The sequence below is a fragment of the Chinchilla lanigera genome, unplaced genomic scaffold (genome assembly GCF_000276665.1).
Source record: "Chinchilla lanigera isolate Chin_1 unplaced genomic scaffold, ChiLan1.0 scaffold00044, whole genome shotgun sequence".
Taxonomy (NCBI): domain Eukaryota; kingdom Metazoa; phylum Chordata; class Mammalia; order Rodentia; family Chinchillidae; genus Chinchilla; species Chinchilla lanigera.
The window spans coordinates 7035876-7050658 of NW_004955445.1; the positions used below are offsets into that span (position 1 = coordinate 7035876).

Genomic DNA, 14783 nt, shown 5'->3' on the forward strand with positions numbered 1-14783 from the left:
CCCGCTGCGCCAGGCGCGCCATCCCCGGCCCGGCGTGCGTCCCCACGAGGAAAGTGACCCCGCCGCTCGGGGCCCCCCTCTGACCGGCGTCCGCGCCGTCGCCACCGCCGAGGGCCGCGCCTGCCCTCGTCCCCAGCCCTCCCTCCTCCCCGCCATGGACGCCCCAGGCCACGAGCCGGGGGGCAGCCCCCAGGACGAGTTCGACTTCTCCATCCTCTTCGACTATGACTATGTGAATCCTTTCGAAGGTCGGTGGGGGCTGCCCGCGCCTGGCCCCCGGGCCGGGGCGGGGGCGCGGGCCAGAGAGGGGGCGCAGGGCCCCTCCCCGCTCCGCAGCCTCCGTTCCCGGGGGCCTGGAGCAGGACGGGGTCCCCCTGCCCAGGCGAGAGGAGGGGAGGCGGTGGCAGGGGGCGGTAGGCCCCCTCTCGCGGCTTTGGGGCCAGTTTCCAGTTACCTGCGACTGCTAGAGAGGCAGGTCCCGGGCTCTGCTGGCCCGCGCCTGGGAGTGGGTTGGAGGCCGCGCAAGTGAGTTCTCGCCTGCGGAGGGAGCGGGTGAGGCCGCGAAGCACGGAGTTAGGGTGGATGCGCGGAGGGTGGCGGGTGAGCGCCCTGCCTCCAGCCCCTTAGAGACACAGCCGCCCCTACACCTCCCGTGCGGCGGGGACTGGGGACTTTCTGCTGAAACTAAGGAAGAGGCTGCGGGAGCCTCATGCTTGGGTGGTTTGGCTTTGGTGCGATGAGGCCAGCCCATTTCCTCTCTGGGTTCTGCTGCCGCCTTCACCAATCAGCCCCGAGGGGACTGGTCTCAGCTCTGCTGAGTGATCTGCACGCATCCCCAGGGATGGGGCGATTGCAGAGTCGGAGCGGGCCCTTGGGAAGGCACAGGCAGTTTCTGCCTAAACTCTGGCAGCCTGTGCCTTCCCCAGCCCCCAGTCCGTGGGGGCTGCGCCCCGTGCTCCTGCGTGGTTTCACGTGTTTTACAGGAGCATTGGTCAGAGGGAGGAAGGGAGGGCCTATGCCCAGCTTCTCTGTATTTTTCTGGTTAGCAGGTTGTCTTGGAAAAACAAAAACCCCAACCAGGCTTCCTGATTTTGACAGCCCAGCCCAGCAGATGCCTGGAGCAGGCTCAGGGCCGAGTCTGCTGTCACTTCCAGATGCCTCCAGGCTCGCCTGCATCTGCATGGGTTCAGGGGAGGAGCTTGTGCTCGCTGGCTGGTGCGGGAAGCCTGTCAGAGAGAGGAGGTGGCCTGGTGTTTCCCGGGAACGCTGTTAGGAAGCTGAGTGGGCGTTTTAACCTTCTTATCCTTGGTGTGCTCCCCGACCATCTTTGGTGAGGGGCCCGCTTTGACTATGAGCATCACCTTCGTTCGGATCCCTGGAGATGGCGATTAGTAATAATTTTGTGTTGTGGCTGGAGATGGGAATAATTACCCAGCAAAAGAGATCCCTGTTCTAGACTTGCAATCTGGAGAACATCCTTTGCTTTGAAAAGATACAATTAAGAATCTGCAAGTGATCCAGCCTCACCTCAGTGGTCGGTCTTCTGGTCATTAAGATTAAAATCAGATTTTGCAGGGTATTAATACCTGCACCCTGCCCAGGTTCATAGTCAGCTTTTCTTTTCTTTTCTTTCTTTTCTTTCTTTTGGAGGGGTGTGGGTGAGGGTGAGGATTTCCGGGGAAATAGTTTCCAAGCCAGATCTGGTGGGAGGTACTTTTTATAGTTTTTCTTGGCAAGCGATGCATGGTTGCTACCAGATGGGTATTTTAATGACCACAATGAAAGCTTAGGAATATTTTTTAAAATAATTTTATTTTTTAGGCTAGTTTCTGATTTATTTATCCTCTGTGAAGATAACACAGGAACTTCCCATATAGCCAGTACCTATTTTCCTCATATTATTAACATCTTATATTAGAGTGGTACTTTACATTTGTTTGTGAAACAAGATGACACATTATTATTAACTAAGGGTTATGCTTTCTCAGAATCAGAATGTTCTTCTTTTTTGTCCTTGACATTTCTGGAGGGTACCAGTTAGGTATATTGAGGGCTGTCCTTCATTTGGGATTTTCTGATGCTTTTCTCATGATGAGTATGAGTCTTTGGGAGGACGAGCACAGGGTAAAGTGCCCTTCTTGCCGCATCATATCAAGGGTACATACTGCCAACATGATTTATTACCGTGCATGTTGACGTGTTTGTTGGGTTTCTGGACTGTACTCCTTTCTGGTTACATTTTTTGGAAGGAAGTTACTCTGTGAAGCCTATATTTAAGAGTGGGGATTTTTTTTTTTTTTTGAGACAGGGTCTTTCAGTACAGTTCAGGCTGCCCCTAAACTAACTACATAGCCCGGGCTGGCTTTGAACTTGCAGCAGTCCTCCTGCCTCAGCCTCCTGAGTGCTGGGAAGAATGGGGAATTATGCCTCTGAATCTGGTAGTAAAACGATGACTCTTTGCCTTCCTTGGCTTTTGCCAAGATCACGCCCGAGTTAGGGCTAACAGCTCACAGGCGTCACCAGGATGGTGTCCCCTGGGGCCACACCCAAGATAAAGGCCAGCGTTGGCCCCTGGGGAGTTCCACCTGCAGAAGCACAAAGACGTGGCACAGAAGCCAGAACCAGACCCATCCCATTGCAGGGGCATCTCACATGATCTTCTCAAGGCCCCTCATGTTGCTTTTCTTCCCGGGAGCTGACTCTCGTATGCTGCTGTCAAAGGCAACTAAATCCGTTATTTTATTCTTCATAGACCTGTTTCTGTGTTGGATTGTATTAACAGGTTGCCTGAAATTGAAGTCTTCTCGGTATAAACCCCTCTTGGTCACTGTGTGTTACTTTCTTGTAGTAGTGGCACCTATTTCATCATGCAGTATTGGTGAGTCTTTGCTGCAATATTTGAGTGATGTTGGTCTGTAATGACCATTTTTGGTGGGCACTCAGCTTTAGGCTTCTTCTCTGTGCTTAGGAACAAGTTATGCATCTGTAGGACACTGGCTTGTACAGTGCTGACCAAACCCCCAGGGAATACATTGGGCTCTGATGCTTTCTTGTGGGGCTGCTTCTTGGTACCTTTCTCTGCTGGGCTTGTTACACTTTCTGTTTCTACTGGAGTCATATTGGGTAACCCGTATCTTTCTAAGAAATTGTGTATTTCATCTATCTTGGTTTTCAAATTGATTTGCCTAGAGATGCACAAAAAGTACACTTATTATTATTATTATTATTATTTTTTTTTGGTAGAAGGGACAGCAAGGTGCATAGTGACAGAGTAGGGACAGGGCTGTGGGGGTCCTGGCTGGCTGTTGGTCCCACCGTGGAAGGGAGAGGGGCTACTGTCCACAGAGAGCTCGCAGATTCTTTCCCCTGTGCATACTTGGCATTCACTGAATTCCCGATTCCTGCTTCTTCCAACCTCCAATACCTTGGAAGAGAAAGGTGCGCCTTGGGCATTCCCGGCCACCGGAGAAGCGCCATATCACCTAGGTCCTGTGTTGGAGATGTGTTGGGGTGTTCACTTTGGGTTTGCTACAGTTGGTCTGGTGCATCCCTTTTGGATTCCTGGTAAGCTAAAGCATATGGCACCAGCTCTGGCCTTTCCACACGGCAAACTCCTCCTGATCACTGATTGCTGTTCTGTAGTCTCTTCCTGTGATCCTTCGACTGCTGGGGTCTCGGCCCTTGGAGAGGTGATGAAAGCCATAGATGCTACACGTTCACACATGTACATATATGCACATACTCATAAGGGAGTGCACACGAACGCCCTGTGCATACACACCTCTCCCCTGGTGCACTGCCTCCCATTGCATTTTATGCCCTTTCCAGGGGAGTTGCAAACTCTTCTGAGGCCAGCTCCCTCATGCTGCCTGCAGGGCAGCTTAAGAACACCTGCTCTAACCCCTTGCTCACACACTGAATGCTGGTTTTGTGTCAGGCCCTGAGGGTGTGGAGATAAAAGAGATGTGGTCCCTGCCCTTGCCTGGCCTCCAGGCCAGTATGGGACAAAACCTGGTAAACAAATAGGGACAAATGAGGTGCTGTGATACAGTTACTATTTTTTTGTGTGTGCTTACTAAAAATAGGGCTCTACATTAAGCTGAACACATGTGACATTCAGAGACATTGCCGTCTGTGTTGAGTTAAGGACGGGCCTTAATGAGCCTGCTTTGGACAAATAACGTCTCCAGGTGCAGCTGGAGAGGTGAAATACGGGCTAGAATTGAGCGGGGCCTTGTCAGGGAGGCACAGGAAGTGAGGATAAAGTTGCCTCAATCATTGTTCACTGTTGAACCGCATCGCTCTAGCTGCCAAATTAAAGGCCCTCTGCCCTTTTGGTGGCCTTAGATTAGACGGAGAGTTGAGGCTCTTCCAGCCTTAAAGCAGTGTCATTCAGTTGGGTTCCCCAGGCTCTCTAGCTCTATAAAGCGGTGAATTAATACGTGGCAAAATGAAGTATGGGCTTAATCGTGCCTGTGTGTTAGAATCTGCGGGGCTGTGCCCTGGATCCTCAAAGTCAGGGTCTTGACTGAGAGCCTGTATCTGAGTAGCAGGGAAGGCCTGGAGCCTGGGCACGTGGGATCTTGAGTCCACGTCCCCAACACTAGAGCTCACAGCCAGAATGTGCCCGCCCTGAGGCAGGGGGATGCCAGCGGCGTCTGAGGTCCTCCATGTACAGTAGCATGTGTGCGTTCACCACTTACATATGATATGTATATAACTTTAACGGTGCATGTGCTACTCTCCTAATGAGAGCTACTCATAGAACTTCCAGCAAAAATAGAAATAAAAAAAAAAAGACACACATGGGAACTGTACTGTTTTTTTTGGAGGGGGGGTGTTATTGGAAACTGAACTCAGGACTTTGTGCTTGCCAGGCAGGCATTTGTACCACTGAGCTGTATCCTCGGCCGGCAAGTGTACTGTTTTTTCTTGCTTGCTCTACCCCAGATGGTTCTGGGCACTTTCTAGGGTGCCTGTATCCCTGTTCCCTCCCATCCTGGAGGTTGTTGACCCAGCAAGTCAGAGCATCGGGTGTAAAGTCGGGTCTCCTGGATTGATATTCTACTGTCGTTGTTTTCTACCTGGTGACCTGGGTTAGTAAGCAAAAGGACCTGACATACAACAAGCATGGGAAGAAAGGTTGCCGAATAAATGGACGGAAGTGGCATAATTCTTTATCAGTGGTGTACTGGAGGACACATGATTTTCGTGTTCTCATCCATGAAATGGGCTGGCAATGCCGGTGCCCTCAGCTGGGGCGGGTGTGAGGTTTCAGTGAGGTGGTGTGATTCACACACAAGCAGCTTGTGAACACAGGATGTCCGTGGTCATGATTTTGGGCTCTGAGAAATTTAGCTCCCCTGAATTTTCCAGGGCCCTGGCTGTGGGAGGGGAATCTCTGCCTTGGGTCTTGGTGAATCCTGTACCTTCAAAGCAGATGGGCCAGGAAGTGACAGGAGAACACAGTGGCAGCTGGGCTTGAATCTGCACAACGTTGCACAATGTTAGGTTCTTTATGTCAGATGCCTATTGAGTCCTCACTTTAAAGACTGTTGTGCCTTCCTGCTTCAGCTCTGGAAGTTGACTGTCTGCAGAGTCTTCCTCAGTTGTCCAGACCCCGTGGCTGCCTTGCTCAGTGACGCAGCCCCTCTCCCCAGAGTGTTACCCGCTGGCTCCCCAGGACTGCCTCAGCCAGAGCCAGGAAGAAATAGCTCGAAAGATGCACCACGAGGGTATAGTGCAGCTTCCTCCTGAGGACGATCTTCCTCCCTCCCCAACAGGAAACAGTCTCAGGCACACAGAGCCTGGCCAAGATCGCTTCCCTGAGCTGAGCCAGCTCAGCTTTTTTGCTGATTTTTTTTTGAAACTCAGCTCAGGGAATAAGGCAAGACCTTAACTCCGGGACTCCTATAGAGTGGGCCAGGGGCTGTCTGCTTCCATATCTGGAGCGGAGCCTGGTGCAAGTTTCACAGAGCAAGGGGAACTACCTTTGACTTTTTCCCTGAACTTTTTCCAAAATATGCAAAAGTCAAGATAATGGCACAGTGTAATTAACTTTCAGGGTTCCACCCCTTGGCTGCAATGATTGTCAACATAAAGCCAAGCTTATTCCCTATCTCCAACCCCCGCCTGCTCTCCCCACCTTCACTCATTTACTTAATACAACTGCAGATGTCATAATATTTTATCAATGAACAGATTATGAGGCATAGCTCAAGATAAGGACTCTTGGGAAAAACACAGCTGTCTCTGGGTATCTCCAGGGGATTGGTTCCAGCTCATCCATCCTCAGGGGCTCCCGTCCTTTAAATAAAATGGAACAGCATTTGCATGGAACCTACACACATCCTCCTGTGCATTTTAAGTAATTTCTTAATAGCTAATAACTAGCTATAATATCTGTTAATATCTTAATTATATCTATTAATATCTTAAAATCTATTCATTTCTTAATACCTAATACAGTGCAAATGCTGTGCATACTTGTTACACCGTATTGCTTAAGGAATAATGATGAGGAAAAAATGTCAGTAGGTGTTCACTATGGACAGCTTTTTCGCCCTGAATATTTCTGAGCAGTGGATGGTTGTTTTCCTGCTTGTCTCATAAGTGTCTTTTCATTGCTTCGTTTGAACCAAGATCTAAACCTGATCCTCACTTTGTAACTAACTGCTTGACGGGACCGCTGCTCCTTGTATTCTATGAGAATCTTCATCCCACTGTTTTATTGCCATTTGCTGACACCACAAGGTCTTATTTCATTGTGCCAGTTGCATCCCTCTGGTGTCTTTCCACTTGTTCTTCTGTTCCTGCAGGCTGGCACTTAGCTGGGCAGTCTGCTGTCTTGGCCCTTTTGCAGTTTTGTTGCTGTGTTCCTTTTGCAAAAGCCATCCACCAAAGGCAGACTCTTAAGTTACAGCAGGATGGGTGGATTTGCTGTCCCTGAGTTGGTATTTGGGACCCTCCCATTTTCTAATCTGAGGAATTGGGCGAGAGCCTTTCTTCAGCTGGGCCTGTTTTAGTTAATAAAATGCTTTTCTCCAAGCCAGTCCTTCCCATGTGAATTTTAATTGAGCCATGCCTGGGTGAGTTTTCAGAAGGCAAGAAAGTGGCCTGCAAAGCTCAGGATTTATGAAGGCCCTTATCAAAACAGACCTGCTTGGGCATGCCTGCAAAAGCGGGAATGTTAAGTGCGGGGGGTGTGGCGGGGGGACCCTTTAAGTCTGAAAGACCAGAAACAGTTATTTTAAAGACGAAGGAAAGGAGCTGTTTACCTGTGTTTTCCTAAGGAGCTGGGCTGCAGGTCTGAAATCTGCAACCGGTGACGTCACCTGTGCTGCCGTGGAGTAGCAGGAATGTCTTAATAACCAGGGGCTGGCAGGCCGCTGATTAGTGTGCTTACCTCCGGGAACATGGCACCAGAATGAAAGCTCTTGGGAGAAAGTATAAATAAAGAATCTGCCAGTCAATAAGGTATTAATTTTAATTCTCTGTCCCTAGCCAAGGGTTATGTGGGCCCTGCTGTCTCCAAGGGGAAGTTTCCACTTGCATTTTCAGCTGGCTGAAAGGCAGATGGAAATCTGCTTTTGAGGCTGTGCCTGGGGAATGGGGGGTCTGAGGGGTGCGGGTCCTGGGGTGGGCAGAGTGAGGGTTCGGACTGCAAGCTCAGCTATTTGGAGGATGATGTGGTGATGGCTCTGACGCCCTGGCCACGTCCCTTCCTTCGGGCCTTCCATGGAGCGCGTGGGCTTGGCCGTGGGGAGCCCTGTTTCTGCAGGAAGAGTATCTGCAGTCTATTTTTGGTTAATTTCTCCGACCAGATCTTTCCTTCTCCTTTGGAGAGGAAGACACCCGGAGTCCTGCTCTCTGTGGGGTGCTGCGCCCGCCTGTCGCAGACTTAAGTCACAAGTGTGAGCTCCCAGGTTCTTGAACAATAGAGGGCGATGGCAAGGTGATTGGATAAAGAAAGTTTGGTGCATTCATACGCTGTATACTCCTGTCGGTGAAAAAGAAGTGGCTTTTCCACACTGCGGGTAACTCAGACTTCAGGTTGAGTGAAAGAAGTGAGGTGTGCCCCTCGTGTGTGTTTTGTCAAGGTGACACTCAAGACCAGTCAAGGCCTGTTACGGTGAGAGGGTCAGGCCTGTGATGTCTCCCGAGTGAATTACTGGCTGGGTGGTGGGGCCCTGGAGGAGACCTGGGTGGGTCAGGGGTGCCGAGTGTCTTGAGCGCACATATGTACGTAAAAAGCGGATGTCTGTTCAGTGTCTGCATTTTACCGCACATGCGCGATCCCTCGGTTTGATCCTAGCTTTGCCCCTGGCTGTTCTTGGGACCTTGAAGGTTTCTTTGCACCCAGGCCTCAGTTTCCCCTTCTGTAACACAGAAGTGTTGGTAGCATCTGCCTCCCGGGTTGTCAGCTGCAGAGAGAGAGAGAGAGAGACAGGAAAAGACACGTGGCTCCTGGTGCAGCCAGCACTGGCCGTTGGAATGACCGTGCACGGGGAAATCTCTGGAATTCTTGGAGGCAGGAGGCTCCTGAAATGGCTCTAAGCCAGCCAGAGCCTGTTCCTTCTATCCAGGTGGGAGGAGGGAGGTGAAGCCTGGATCCTGTTGCCCTCCTCGGAACGATGACCGAGGCCCGCAGGCTGCAGTTTCTGCGTGTTTCTCCGCTTTGCTCCAAAGCGGGATGTGTGGACCTGTGAGTGCCTTGCCAGCTGCCAGTCTGTAAGGCTTGTGTTGCTTGTGGATTGTCCCTGTCGTCTGGCCTCCTGGCAGTCCGCCTGGGAAGCGCTGCCAAGCCCACCTCTCAGTCATCTGGGGAAGGCAGACAGCCGTCTTCGCTGGGACAAGGTCAGAAAAGACTGGTGCATTTAAGGTGGCTTTTCTCAACAGTTCCGCAGGAGGGGACAGGGCGATAAATGTCCTCCCTGCCCATTCTGGCATTTGTAGACCCAGCGGGCCTGGGTGGAATTTCTTGACTTTCAGGCCTGAGTCTGTGTGTGCCGCCTGTGAATGAAGGGTGTGACAGCCTGGCTAGCCATCATGCTAATGCGCATGCCTGACTGATGGGGAATCCACTTACTCTGTGTGCTTGGCGGCCGGGGCAGTAGGGGCTTGGGGGCTTTTAGGAACGTGGGCTGAGCGTCACGTTTACCACCCGAAGAGCGTCGGTGGCATTTGAAGGCGGTTCGTTCCTGTAGTTTGTGTGAGGTGGAAGTCAGCCAGATGGGAAATCCATCCTCTGCCCCGCGGCCTCCTGGGACTCCTGCAGCCCTGATGTGCAGACAGCTAGGAGCGTCACTTGGGTAGGCGGCGGGATCCTTCCCTCCACCTTCCCTGCTTTCCTCCGGCTGCAGGTCTGCAATGCCAAGCTGTGGCATCCTAAGCACTGCCATGGCAACAGACTGTGATGTCTCGGAGCCAGGGCCAGGGACTCAGCAGCTTGGAGCGTGAGCTGAGTGAGCTGTGGGTCGGTCGGGCACATTGGGCAGGAATGGAGTGGCACTGTGGCCCCAGAGTCAGCCTCAGGGGTGTCTCACCTCCAGGCCACACTCTGGCTTCTTTCTTCCAAGTCTTCTAAGCCCCAAAGCTCCATTGCACCTTACGCTGTACCGAAGAAAGCCCGGGGCCTCGCATAGCTTCCCTAGCGGGGTTTCTGTTTTGGTCAGTGTATTCTGCTTCCTGAAAATCCCACCGCCTGTACATCAGGCTGAGAGGACGTTCCCTTGCTGTTCCTTTTTTGGCAGGCTGTGTGTCGGCTGGTGCAGGGCACCGAATGGCCGCTTCAGACTTGGCTCGCAGGAGGGACTCTGGTGGGGAGCACCTTGTGGTGATTTTTTTTTAATGTACCAGGAATTGAACTCAGGATCTTGAGCTTGCCAGGCAGGTGCTGTGCCGCCAAGCTGTATCCCCAGCCCCTTGAGGGTGATTGTTTAACCCTTGACTGTTCCTGGGGCCAACGATGGACTGCCAGCACTGCAGAAGAAATGAATTAGTAGCTCCCATTGTTAGGGGCGGCTACCTCCTGGGTGATGGACCCCAGTGCACTTTCTGTTCCAGAGGAAGCCTTGTTTCTCAGTGTTGGGGTTAAGTTGTCGCCACCCAGATACTAGCCTGCTTTCTGAGAAGCGGGGTAGAGCAGTGGCTAGGGGTGGAGTGGAGGGCTAGACTGCCTGAGATTGAATCCTGGCCCTGCCACTTAGAATCTGTGTGACCTCGGGCAAGTTACTCACCCCGTCTGAGCTGAGCCGTGTTTGTAAAAGGAGGAGACCGCATTACCTGCTTCACAGGATTCTTGCGAAAGAAACACACTAATATATGTTAGATGCAGGTAGTGGCTGTCGGTGTAAAAAGGCAGATGGCATCCATGCATTGACGGTTATCACTTCTGTTATGGCTCACGGAGTCACTAGTACGTTAGTGAGATTTCATCCATCCCAGGTAGCCTGGGGCGAGGGTCCAAAGTGGGGGGCGGGGAGGGGGCTGAGAGGGCGCTGGAGGCGATCTTCACCTCCCGCTCACTTTCTCAAGCTCAGCAGAATCTGTGATAGAAAGGAGAATTCTTGAACTGCTGACCAATTCATTTTATTTTTATAACAATTTCTTCCTTTTTTTTTTATGCTTTTGATAGGATTGGGAGCTAGTGGGCATCAGGCTTTCAAGTCATTAAAAACAGCGACCATAGCAGGGAGAGGGTAGAATGTTCACTTAAAGACCCTTCGTTTGTAATAATAATACAAATCCTGAGGACCCCATGTCTTGAGTATTTATTCTGTGGGGTTTGGGGTTTGCCAGGATGAGGTAAGATGTCAGGCGGTGTCATCACTCCATGTCACCCACAAGGACATGGGGTATCCCCAGGTCCTACAGCAGCAGACAGGGTAGAGCTGGGATTCCCTCGTGCCGTGCCCTCTGTGACACTCAAGGCCCCGTATGCAGACCTCTTTGGGGGGGGGGCTTCCCAGCAATCCTGTCCTGCAGCTTTGGGGAGTGGCCAGAGGTCTCCCCAGATGTTCCCAGGTGCCTCCATGTTGGGGGAGCTCCCCGAAGCCTGAGGGAGGAGGGGCAGTGCCGTGGGTTACCTGTCCTCTGGGGCTGACAGTAGCAGTTTGCCTTCGGAACCAGCTTGGGTACGAGACCTGGGGTGTGACCATCCGCTGGGGACGATGGGCCTTGCAGGAGATGTCTGGCAGTGCCTGGAGACAGTTCTGACTGCCACAGTGGGTAGAGGCCAGGGGTGCTGCTGAGCACCCCCTCGCGTACCCTCCACCCGGCATGCCAGTTGTTCTGCGGTGGAGAATGCCTGGTGCACGGGGTTGTTGCACAGGGATGCTAATTCCGACGGTGGGACTCGGCGCAAGTTAATCCACTTCTTCGTGAGACCCCCCACTGCTCTTCAAAAAGTATGCAGTGCAGAGGAGAAGGAGGCAGACAGTCTACACGCAGACTCCAGACCGGACTCGGAAGGATCTGGGGCAGAGAAGAGCTGCCCAGTCTAGCCTGGGGAGTTGGGGGACCGCCAGGACGAGGTGGCGCGAGTTAGGCACGGGGAAGTCGGGAGCAACGGAAGCGAGTTGTGAGCAAGAGGCACAGAGGACTGCGAGCAGTCCCGACTTCCCCCGAAACAGCTTCCAGCTTCTTCTTCCTTTTGGATGCTGGCATCTCCCCTGGCAGGTCGCCCACGGCTGGCACACAGCACAGGGTGGCAGCTGGCTTCCTTAGTGCTGCTCTCTCTGAGGTTGTCAGCAGCAGCGATGTCTCGGTGGTGTGCTGCCGTGCCTTTCACACCCCCCCCTTGGTATCCCTCCCCTACCTCCAGGGCTTAGCACAGGTAGACTCTGAGGTCACAGAAATGTGCCACATCTTGATAGCAGCACTTCTACCTCGGTGTAGTTCAACCTCAGTAGGAGAGGAAAGCCAGGCATGGCGATGCCTGCCTGTGATCCCAGCACTCTGGGAGCCTGAGGCAGGAGAATCACAGGTTCAAGGCCAGTGTGTGTAACTTAGTGATTTAGCAAGACCCTGTCTCCAGATAAAAAAATAAAAAAGGGCCAGGGATGTAGCTCAGCGCTAAGGTCCTGGGTTTAATACCATGTACAAAAAACAAACAGAAGAATTTAAGACGGGGAGCCAGCTGGGGCTCAGAGGCTTGGCCTCCCACTGGTGCGCTTGAGTTTAGTAACTTTTCTTTTTATTATATTTTTACCCTACCTTCTATTTGTGGAGGTGACACTGATTTTCCATTTGTGGTACCGGTGTAAAAGTTCCTTTTAAATTAATTAATAGGTGAGTGAATTTAAATAGAAATATTGAGGGGCTGGGGATTTAGCTCAGCGGCAAAAGCGCCTGCCTGGCAAGTGCAAGGTCGTGAGTTCGGTTCCTGGTACCGGAGAAAAACAAAAAAACAAACAAACAAACAAAAAAAATAAATAGAAATATTGAATAAATACTACTTACCGGTGGTGCAGGGTAGAGCAGAGATCACAAAAGTGGAAAGAAAAGCAAGATGTCTTGGATCCCTCCGGAGAAAATTTGGTGCCTTTGAGATGCACCTAATGTGTGTCGACAGCAGCTCTGAGCTTGCGGGGCCCTTGTCCTTGTGGCGGAAGTAGCAAGGAATCTCAGCCACTTAAAGAAATATTTTAATGATGCACCACTTGTGAAATTTGTTGTCAAATACCCAGAGGACTGAGAAGTCAGTGATCATTAATTACTTTCATAGTCCCTGCTTGCTGTTAAACATTCACAGGCTTGGGGAGAGGAGAGAAAAACAGAAAAGAAAAACTGCCGTGTGGACTAATTAAAGCCAGTGTGAATGCTTCAGGACTTTGAAGCTCTTTGGGCTCCCGGGGAGGGGCTGGGTTTCCAGGCTGCCTTTCTGTGTCACCCACATCGACCCAAGGGGCGTTTCTGATCAGCTGCCGTGCAGCTTTCCTGATAGAATTAGCATTTCTGCTCAGGAACGTGTGATGCTTGCAGGGCTGTTAGTCTCAAGATATCGTCAGACATAGATCTGACGCCAGTCTTTCCCCAGGCCCATGCTCTGCTACCTGCTGGGGGGGGCGTGTGCATACCACACTTGTGTGAGTGCAGGGGCAAATTTGCACGGCTACGCTTCACGGGAACTGCAGGCCCTGCTGTGGTGTCAGAAAAGCAAAGGTGTCAGAGCCAAAAGCAGCAGAAAAGACGGATTTGGTTTCGCACTGTTCTGTTCTAAGTGAGAAGGTGGAGGCACAGAGTGGGTGGGGGCTTTTCCAGAGTCACACAGCTAGTTAGAGGCAGAGCAGGACTCGGTTCTCAACTTCCTGCTTCGTAAACCAAGGTTTCATTATCATTCTGACCCCCCCACAACAATACAGTTTAAAAATGTTTGGAGAGGGCTGGGTATCTAGCTCAGCGGCACAAGTGCTTGCCTGGCGAGTGCAAGGTCCTGAATTTGATTCCTGGTACCAAAAAAAAAGGAGAATTTCTTTTCTCTACATAAAACAGAAGTCAGCATTTCCTTTCTGCCATGCTATGGTCCCCTGATTACTCAGGTTGCCTTGCTGGAGGAAGTCACTTGTCTGTGACCAGCAGAGAAGCTCACACATCCATCTGCTGTCTGTGTGCCCAAGTGCACGCACGTATTCTCTCACACGCCCCCTTTTTATGCCAGACGTGCTACCCATTTGTGGGCAGGAACCAGCCAGGTGCCAGGGATATTTACTCATTGTTGGAGGGAGAGGCAGTCAATAAATAAATACTCCCCAAATACAGGAAACAGCCAAGGAGCCCTGAGAATATTGAGAAATTATGAGCATGAGTGGGTTGTAGTTATATAGAGAAGTGGGTGGCAGGAGCTGGTTAGGCAGAGCAGATAGCAAGTACAAAGGTCCTGAGGTAGGTGCTTTCTGAAAACTCCAATTATGGCTGGAGTCCAGGGAGAAAGGGTGAGAGGGAGGTGAGAGGAGAGGTGAGGTTGGCAGGCACAAGCCTGGCTTCATCGAGGTTATTTATGTTTGCTCTAAGAGCTGTGGGATAGTGCTGTGGGCATGCTCATCTGGAGAGGGGCTCCGTCCAGTCCCCTGAGATCAGCACAGCCAAGTTGGACTGTGTCAAGTGTCCAGAAAAGGCATAAGGAGGTTGAGGATGGCCCGGGTGTCCACCCCAGAGCCCTGAAGCAAGAGACTGTGATGTGGTTTCAGGAAGAGGTCTTGTTCCTGGCCAGCAGCCTGTGGATGTGATCCCTGCATTTATTTTTTCTTCCAGCCACTCAGCAGATGTTTACGGAGGGTCTGCAAGTGCCAGGCCCAATGGCAGGTGCTTGGCAGACAACGCAGAACCACAGTAGACATGGATCTAGCCGTGGGGTATCTCTGAGCCCAATGTAGAGCAGCAGGCATTCATGAAGGTCCAGATAGGAGGTCTTGTAGGCTTTGTGGCCTGTATAGTCTCCATCACAATGCCCAGCTCTGCTGTTATAGCCCAAAAGCCAGGCCGAGGCCCTGTGTAAATAAGTGGGTGTGGCTGTGTTCCAATAAAACTTTATTTACAAACACAATCTGTGGGCCACATGGATGTAGTTTGCCTGTCTGTGGTTTAGCAGGATGGTTCCCTCAACAGATTAATAGCTGATGTGATGGGAGCTTGTCAGTGTGCCAATGGAGAGAGATGGTAGGGAGTGGGTAGAGATGTCCTTTCTGATGGGCCAAGCTGAGGAGGTTCTGGTTGAGCAGATGTGGGAATGAAGTGACAGTGGAAGGTATTCCAGGGAGACGGGGCAGGCACAGGGACTCAGG

General features: G+C 51.6%; 1 protein-coding gene across 1 annotated transcript in view; it reads left to right on the forward strand.

Annotated features, from left to right (window-relative positions):
• The window catches only part of Nfatc2 (nuclear factor of activated T-cells, cytoplasmic, calcineurin-dependent 2), a gene marked incomplete at its 5' end in the record, with an annotated part of 117324 nt that continues 102541 nt past the window's right edge, over positions 1–14783 (forward strand). Inside the window, 1 exon segment of the mRNA XM_005392294.2 lies at positions 1–248. Within this exon segment, the coding sequence (XP_005392351.1) occupies positions 155–248 (94 nt within the window).